The following is an 8,822-nucleotide window of genomic DNA, read 5'->3' as shown; positions in this document are numbered from 1 at the left end:
CAGGGGCAGTTTCCTATGATTTTCAGGCCTCAAAATGTCTCTTGGACTCAGAGATGCCTTAGGGCAGAGGACGCGTGAACCCCCAGTATAGAATCTCGGACAGTGAATGTCAGTAAACATTCGGCAGAAAAGCTCTGCCAAATTGAGTGCTCTGATGTGACTTTTTCATCAAGTCAATGTTCCTGGGATCTCTTGTACGTGATAATCTCACTCTTGTACGTGATAATCTCACTCTTGTACATGATAATCTCGCTCTTGTAAGGTTTCACAGTTTCCCACCCTGTTCCTTCTCCCACCAGACTGGACTCTGAAATGGGCATGTACAGGGAAGAGGAGACCCCGACACCCTTCAAGCTTTGAGTGGAGAGGACACAGTCTCTGCTGGGACAGGGAACAGAGGGATGTGGAGACCCTGAAGATGCTTTTGGACAGTGGTCTGAGGTTGGGACAGTAGCAGGAGATACCATTCACCCAGAATCTCCAGGACAAGAGATCAGCCTGGCAGTTACTTGTGTTTTGTTTCAAACTGGTTGCCAGGTTGGACTGACCGATGACATCAGAGATTCCGACCTTCCTGATTGGAGGGACTGGACTCGGTGGGCACCTGCAGCTCAGGTGGGCAACAGTTATCTTTTCAGAACTGTTCTCCACTACTGACTTCTCCCAGCCTCGAGAATCGATAACACACTCTTCTGGATCGTAGCTGTGTCCAGAAGAAGGCCACAGACAGAACAGAGACTAGGTTCCGTGGGACGGGACAGATTTTGTGAAACATCATGACCAGCCATCAACCGCACCCCCAGGATGAGGGGCAGAGCCACCAGCGGAGCACCTTTGGGTACCCCCTCCAGGAGGTGGTGGATGATGAAGTGTCGGGACCATCAGGTGAGGGGATCGGAGGAAGAAGAGGTGGGATAGGATTGACTAAGATGAAGGAAGGGGGCTGGGCACAGGGGCTCGCACCTGTAACCCCAACAGTTTGGGAGGCCGAGGCGGGCAGATCATCTGAGGTCAGGAGTTCAAGGCCAGCCTGGCCAACATAGTGAAACCCCATCGCTACTAAAATTACAAAAATTAGCCGGGCGGTAGTGGTGCGTGCCTGTAATCCCAGCTACTCGGGAGGCTGAGACAAGAAAATTGCTTGAGCCTGGGAGGAGGAGGTTGCAGTGAGCTGAGATTTCGCTACTTCACTCCAGTCTGGGTGAGAGAGTGAGACGCTCTCTCAAAAAAAAAAAAAAAAAAAAAAAAAAAGAAGGGTCAGAGGTCAGGAAGGAGAACCTGAGGAGGGTGTGTGGGAAGAATGGAGAAATTCAGGCTGAGTGCAGTGGCTCACATCTGTAATCCCAGCACTTTGGGAGGCCAAGGCAGGTGGATCACTTGAGGCCAAGAGTTTGAGACCAGCCTGGCCAACATGGTGAAACCCCGTCTCTACTAAAACTACAAAATTGAGCTGGGCATTATGGCAGGCACCTGTAATCCCAGCTACCTGAGAGGCTGAGGCAGGAGAATAACTGGAATCTGGGAGATGGATGTTGCAGTGAGTCGAGATTGCACCACTACACTCCAGCCTGGGCAACAAAGCAAGATTCTGTCTCGAAACAAAAAAAAGAGGGACTCAGAGAGCCAGCGACCAGGGAAGGACATGAGGCAGTGTTCTGAGGACAGAGAGACGTAAGAATGGGGAGGAGAAGGAGTGGCACATGGGGCTCAGCAGAGGAGAAATTCAGAAAGATGGCTTGGAGAAGCCAACAGTGCGAGGCTGGGGAGGATGGATAGTGGTTTGGGGTTTTGGGTCGGGGTCTAAGGTGATCAATTGCAGAAGCATTACACCGTGGCCTGGTTTCTTTACTCAGCCCCTTGGGTAGATTCCAGCCTCCCACGTAGATCCCTTTGCTGGAAAAGGAAGAGGGAGTGGTTGGAAGAATCTGAGGAGTCGTCGTTGGAGGAGTCACAGAAGGAACTCACCCCTGAGCCTGAGGAGACCTGGGTGGCAGAGAGGCTGTGTGGCCCCAAGATGAATATAAAGCGGCGGCGAGTGTCATCCGTGCTCCCTGAGCACCACGAGGCTTTCAACAGGCTGCTTGGTAGGAGGACACCCCAGAGAGCACCTCCAATCCTGTTCTTTCCAAAAAGAGGAAATTTCCAATAACCACACTTTCCAGTGAGAAAAATATGTCCCCAGTGGGTGAGCTCTCCATGCAGGAGGACTCTGAAGTGATCACTCATGAGGGACGCTTAGGAGATGATAGAGGATTAAGCTGGACTTTATAAAGGTCGGCGCTTGGGATAAGAAAGCTTGCTTTTGGGCCAAGTGTGGTGGCTCATGCCTGAGATCCCAGCATGTTGGGAGCCTGAGGCAAGAGGATTGCTTGAACTCAGGACTTTGAGGCTGCAGTGAGCTATGGTGGCACCACTGCACTCCAGCCTGGGTGACAGAGCAAAACTCTGTCTCAAAAGAAAAAGCAAGGCTGGGCATGGTAGCTCATACCTGTAATCCCAGTACTTTGGGAGGCTGAGGCAGGTGGATCACCTGAGGTCAGGAGTTGGAGACCAGCCTGACCAACACAGTAAAACCTGATCTATACTAAAAATACAAAAATTAGCCAGGAGTGGTAGCACACACCTGTAATCCCAGCTACTCAGGGGACTGAGACAGGAGAATCGCTTGAACTCGGGAGGCTGAGGTTGCAGTGAGCTGAGATCATGCCATTGCATTCCAGCCTGGCCCACAGAACGAGACTCCATCTCAATAAATAAATAAATAAATAAACAAACAAAATAAAAAATCAAAGAAAGTGGCTTCAGCTGTGCCCTCTGAAACTTAATGTCCCTTGCTGACTTTTCTAAACCTAAGTGTCTCCAACTGTAGAGGGGGATACCAAGGCCATGGTCACACCCTGATGTGACTGTCTCATGAGGAAATGATGGGAATTCCTTTATGACTCTGCAGTGGTCCCTCCGTGTCTGCTGGAGGGGGTCCTGGCTGATTCCCAGCTCTACATCCTGTAGATTCTCACACCCAGGGCCTCCTTCGGCCTCTTCTCAGGGGATTCTCAGAGCAGGAGCCCCTCTCCCTTGCCCAGTGAAACTCATTCTCCCCTCTCCCATCCACCTCACCCGTGGCCACAATCCTGAGACTTCCCCCCGGGAGGCACACTTCTCCTCGCTGCCCTGCTGCTCCCATGGAAACCCTGTCCTGCTTCTCATGCTGACATCTGCTCTCTAATCACAGAGGATCCTGTCATTCAAAGATTCCTGGCCTGGGACAAATACCTGAGGGTGTCAGACAAGGTAAGCTTGTTCTCCACAGAACTGTGTTCCTGCTTCAACACACCGCTGGGGGGAGGGTACGGCTTCCAAACCCACAGTTCTTCTCCTCTCTCCCTCCAGCCCCTCCCACCAGATGCTCCCACAGTCTTTTTCTTTTCTTTTTGTGAGACGGAGTCTTGCTCTGTTGCCCAGGCTGGAGGGAAGTGTCTCAACCTTGGCTCATGGCAGCCGACGCCTCTTGGGTTCAAGGCATTCTCCTGCCTCAGCCTCCCAAGCAGCTGGGATTACAGGCATGCACCACCATGGCTGGCTAATTTTTGTGTTTTTAGTAGAGACAGGGTTTTGCCAAGTTGACCTGGCTGGTCTTGAACACCTGACCTCAGGTGTTCTGCTTGCCTTGGCCTCCCGAAGTGCTGGGATTACAGGCGTGAGCCACTATGCCTCTCCAGCTCCCACAGTCTTGAGTCTTGGTGCCCACCCTTTTTTTTTTTTTCCGAGACAGTATCTAGCTGAGTTCCCAGGATGGAGTGCAGTGGCATGATCACAGCTCACTGCAGCCTCTAATTCCTGGGCTCAAGCAATCCTCCTGCCTCAGCCTCCTGAGTAGCTGGGAGTACAGGCACATGCCATCATGCTTGAATAATTTTTATACAAACAGGGTTTGCGTGTTGCCCAGGTTCTCCAACTGCTGGGCTCACATGACTCTCCTGTCTCAGCTTCTCAAACTACTGGGATCACAGGCTTGAGCCACCACTCCTGGCTATTCTTGGTCTTTTTATGATTTGTCAGCATCTCCCTCAGGACTCTGCTGGTCTCTTGCAGAGTGAATGAATGGCCCCTGCCTCTCCTATGGGTCCTTTGGGATCTGAGCCCTCGGCCACAGTCTGGCCGCAGCCCTGAAACTCCTGGCTCCTCTACTCTCAGCTCTTTGGGACAGTTCTCTGCCTGGCACACAAAAGACCCTGCTGACACCAGCTGACCTAGACACACCCCCTCCAAAGATTCCATCGGAGCCCACCATCCTGGGAGCATCACCAAAAACCCTTCCTCCAGCCTCTCGGATTTGCATCCGACCTTCGAATACCCCTCCACCCCGCAATTTCCACATGAGCACAGTCACCCAAACACTGAGGTCCCTTCTCTGAGGGGCAGCCCCTCCCCAGACCCTCATTCCCCCTCTCCACAATCTTCGTCTTCCAAGATGTGACCTCGCCCTCTCTGTTTTCTTTTCTCTCCATCAGTATCTCCTGGCTATGGTCATAGCGTATTTTAGCCGGGCCAGCCTCCTCTCCTGGCAATACCAACGCATTCATTTCTTCCTGGCTCTGTGAGTGGTTTGCTGCCTCCTATCCGTCAATATCCAACGCCCTGGGACAGCCGGGGAAGTGGGATTCCAGCCTTTCATTTATTCTTTCACCTATTTGTCCTCTTTACTCTGTGTACAAAAAAGACAGGATTATAGCATCTTAGACTGTTGTTTCTAAAAAGAAACTCAGGCTGGGTGGGGTGGCTCGCACATGTATCCCAGCACTTTGGGAGCCCGAGGCAGGCAGATCACCTAAGGTCAGGAGATCGAGACCAGCCTGGCCAAAATGGTGAAGCCCCGTCTCTACTAAAAATAGAAAAATTACCCGGGCGTGGTGTTGTGCACCTGTAACCCAAGCTACTTGGGAAGCTGAGGCAAGAGAACCCCTTGAACCCAGGAGGTGGAGGTTAAAGTAAGCTAAGATTGAGCCACTGCACTCCAGCCAGAGTGAGACTATTTCTAAAAAAAAAAAAAAAAAGCCAAAAAAAACAAATTCCAACGCCAGTCTACAAATAAAAGAATAAAGCAAAAGGAACCATAAACCGCTCCTAAGGGGAGAAGAAAAGGAGCGGAGGAGCGGACACGACACTTCCCCCAGCAAGCAGACGTTTCTGGTTCTTCTCTCTCTGTCCTTCCCACATCAACCACAAACGCCATCAACCTCCTCCGGGTTCCTATGACAGAGGTCACAGTTCAGGTCCCCCTCGCATCACTCGAATCCACTGTCAAATGCTCCCTGCTGGGGTCTCCTGGAGTCTCTCCCCAAGCCAGGGGGCTTCCTAGGGCAGCCTGAGCATCTTTCCAAAGCATGACAACCTCACTGTCCACCTGAACAACTTCGTTAGCTGATGTCTTTCTCTATCGAGGCCAGGGTCCACAGTGCCAATTCCACCCTCTCTACAATCTCTACAAGCACACTGGCTCGCCATCTTGGTGTTCCCTGGCGTGGCTTCACTGCTCCTTCCAAATGCCCTCCACTCGACTTTGAATATGTGTTTTCTGTCTGGGTGTCCCACACACATGTGGTTCTGAAGGGAAAGACCCATTCCTTGAACTCAGTTCACCCCACAGCCTCTGGGATGCCTTCCCTCATCTTCCAACTTCTGCATGCCTGTAGCTCTCCAGTTACATCCTGGACACTGGGATAAGGTCATCTGCCCTGATTACTCCCAGTCCCATTAGACTAGACGCCTGTAGAAGGCAGAGTCCTGGCAAAATATCAATGTATCCAATTTCTTTTATTTTTCTGAGACAGACTTGCCCTGTCCCCCAAGCTGGAGTGCAGTGGTGAGATCATAGCTCACTGCAGCCTCCATATCCTGGGCTCAAGCGATCCTCCCACCTCAGCCTCTGGATTAGCTTTGACTACAGGGCTGTGCCACCACACCTGGACAGTTATTTGTTTATTTATTTATCGAGACAGAGTCTTGCTCTGCCTCTCAGGCTGGAATGGAGTGGTCCAAGCTCGGCTCACTGCAACGTCCTCCTCCTGGGTTCATGCAATTCTTGTGCCTCAGCCTCTTGAGTAACTAGGACTAATGAGTGTGCCACCACACCAGGCTGATTTTTGTATTTTTAGTAGGGATAGGGTTTCTCCATGTTGACCAGGCTGGTCTTGAACTCCAGGCCTCAAGCGATCCACCTGCTTCAGCCTCCCAAAGTGCTGGGATTACAGGCATGAGCCACCGCTTCTGGCATATTTTTTATATTTTCAATAGAGACGAGGGTCTTGCTATGTTGCCCAGGCCCGTCTCAAACTCCTGGCCTCAAGTGATCCTCCTGCTTTGGCCTCCCAATGTGCTGGGATTCCGGGCATAAGCCACCACTCTTGGCCACCAGTTGGGTTTTTGTCTCCATCCTGAAGGATCGAGAGATGCCCTTGATCAGGTCTCTGTCCAGCAGAGCCCTCCTGAGGAAGGCGTGGCTCTCTGCAGGGTGGGTGCCAGTCCTGAGCTAGGGACGGTCCTTTGCCCTCCTCTCTGGGAAGCTGACCTCAGCCGGAGGTCTCTCCTGGTGGTGCCCCTGAGCAGTAACCTGATTTCTGTCCCCAGCTACCTGGCCAATGACATGGAGGAGGATGACAAGTCCGCCAAACGAAACATCTTCTACTTCCTGTACGGGAAGACCCGCTCTCACGTACCCTTGTTCCAAAAGCTTCGGTTCCAGCACTTCCATTACATGCGCTGGCGGGTCAGGAAGACCCGCTCTCACATACCCTTGTTCCATAAGCGTCGGTTCCAGTTATTCTGTTCCATGCGCTGGAGGGCCAAGAAGATCCGCTCTCAGATAGCCTTGTTCCAAAAGCTTCGATTCCAGTTCTTCTGTTCCATGCGCTGCAGGGCTTGGGTTTCCCCGGAGGAGTTGGAGGAGGTGGGTGGGGTCTGGGGAGGTGGAGGAGGTGGAGAGGAATCGGGTGGGCTGGAGGCTGGACGAGGGGAGGGAGGGGTATCCTGGGGAGTCCCCATCTTCTTAAGGGCCGTTTGTTTTTCCAGATCCAGGCTTATGACCCACAGCACTGGGTGTGGGCGCGAGATCGCGCTCGCCTTTCCTAGAGCTCCAGGGACCGTGGAGGCCTGAGGTCATTGGCCTGAGAGAAGGTACATCTGCATCCTCTGGGGTAAAGGCAGAATATTGGGGTCTATTTCGGAAATCCGAGGAACCCAATTGTTTGATCCAGCTTCAAGCCTGGGCAGTGGCGAGATCCCCCCTCCACAAAAATACAAAAATTAGCCAGGCGATGTGGGAGGCATCTCTACTCCCAACTACTCTGGAGGCTGAGGCGGGAGGATCGCTGGAGCCTGGGAGGTCAGGGCTGCAGGGAGCCCTGATCCTGCCACTACACTCCAGCCCAGGCGACAGAGTGAGACCCTGACTCAAAAATAATCATAAGTACTGAGTTCTGGGAGGTTCATTATGATCGATGCACTTGAGTTACCGATTTGGGTCGAGGGTTCAGTGAAGCTTTGGTTTACATCTTGCGCAGCTAACCACATTGAGCACAGAGCATGAGACTTCATCATGAGGAGGGAGGATTAGGATTAGGCTTCTGGACTCATGGTTCGCGATGTTGTCACATTAGAAACAGATCTAGCATGGTTACAAGTTTAGATCTTAAGTGACACGAAAGGCCCCAGCTGTGATGAAGTCCAAAGCCACATTCTCTGAGGGTGCCCTACTCCATGGGCAGACCCACCCAAAGTCCTTGCTATGAAGCAGATCTCTGGGGCTGACCTTGGGTGTATTAAGTGAGTTTTGGAGTCATGGTCACCAAAGCGTGAGTATCACGGTTGAACACGATGGTTCAGAAGCAGGGTATAGAATGAAAGGCAGGAGATAAAATTGCATTTCTCAATTGCTCTGAACTCTAGTTAGACTTGACATGGGATGTGAATAACCTTCCTGTCTCGAGAGCTGCCTCCTTGAAGTGTGACATCGTCTCTCTCACTTCCAGAACACCGGGCCCAGGGGAGATGCGGATTTTCAGCAGGAACTTTATTCCAATGCTATGGCAGACACCAGGAAGGAGGAGAGGAGCCATGTGTGCATACCATCTAGAAGAACCTGGACCGTTCTTGATGGAGCTGAATACAGTGATCACGTTGTCCTCCTGGGAGCAGGGGTGGGGGTGGGGGTGGGGGGTGGGGTACTTCTAGGAGTCCTTGGAGAAAAGTAAGAAACCAGGAGTGTTTCCAGTTCCACCCTTTCCTGCGGCACCACCTCCCTTTTTATATTGCTGAATTCCACCCTCCCTGGGGCAGAAACTGGAGCTCCTGTTTCTTACGGACTTGGTTGCCACAGTCCACAAGCATTTGAAGGCACAGTGCAGGGGCTGAGATTGGCACAGAATTCTTTGTGAAATATGAATGCCATAGACTGTAATCAATAGCTTCATGCGCACTATGCATTTTCTTGGTTTGTTTGGAAAATGTTGGCCATTGAATTATTAATAGGTTTATTTCAGATAGTTTGGAAATTGTTGTACTTTTGAAAACATGCTGTTCCTGTGGTTTTTTGATGAGAGTTATAGCTGTTATATATACATAAAGATAATTTCCTTTTCTTTTTTAAGAGAGAATTCTTTTTATCCTAAATCTTTTATTACCTTTAAGTTTTTTTCTGTATTATTATATGTGCTCCTGAAGCGAGCACTCTTTTTATCTATGATAATTCCATGATAATCTCTTCTATTTATAGCTATTAGTAGTTCCCTAAATTGTAGTGATAGAAATTTTTATTTGCTGTTTAG

General features: G+C 50.9%; 1 protein-coding gene across 1 annotated transcript; it reads left to right on the top strand.

Moving 5' to 3' along the window:
* The first annotated feature begins 306 nt into the window (after nucleotides 1-306).
* On the top strand, nucleotides 307-8,292 carry LOC129489748 (speedy protein E2B-like). The gene is made up of 8 exons (XM_055292827.2): nucleotides 307-615; nucleotides 704-885; nucleotides 1,854-2,084; nucleotides 3,233-3,291; nucleotides 4,512-4,597; nucleotides 6,628-6,946; nucleotides 7,069-7,173; nucleotides 8,028-8,292. Exons 2-7 carry the CDS (start codon nucleotides 777-779, stop codon nucleotides 7,126-7,128), a joined length of 864 nt encoding a protein of 287 aa, XP_055148802.1. The 5' UTR covers nucleotides 307-615; nucleotides 704-776; the 3' UTR covers nucleotides 7,129-7,173; nucleotides 8,028-8,292.
* The last annotated feature ends 530 nt before the right edge of the window (nucleotides 8,293-8,822 follow it).

The sequence above is a fragment of the Symphalangus syndactylus genome, chromosome 9 (genome assembly GCF_028878055.3).
Source record: "Symphalangus syndactylus isolate Jambi chromosome 9, NHGRI_mSymSyn1-v2.1_pri, whole genome shotgun sequence".
Taxonomy (NCBI): domain Eukaryota; kingdom Metazoa; phylum Chordata; class Mammalia; order Primates; family Hylobatidae; genus Symphalangus; species Symphalangus syndactylus.
Note: the sequence above shows the minus strand (reverse complement) of the source record. Positions and strands in the feature narration are given on the sequence as shown.

Bases quoted from the DNA above. Each gene is read 5' to 3' on its own strand.
- LOC129489748 (XM_055292827.2), top strand. From the start codon at position 777: ATGACCAGCCATCAACCGCACCCCCAGGATGAGGGGCAGAGCCACCAG. The intron at 886-1,853 runs GTGAGGGGATCG...TTCTTTACTCAG, and splicing joins TGAAGTGTCGGGACCATCAG to CCCCTTGGGTAGATTCCAGC. The intron at 3,292-4,511 runs GTAAGCTTGTTC...TCTCTCCATCAG, and splicing joins ACCTGAGGGTGTCAGACAAG to TATCTCCTGGCTATGGTCAT.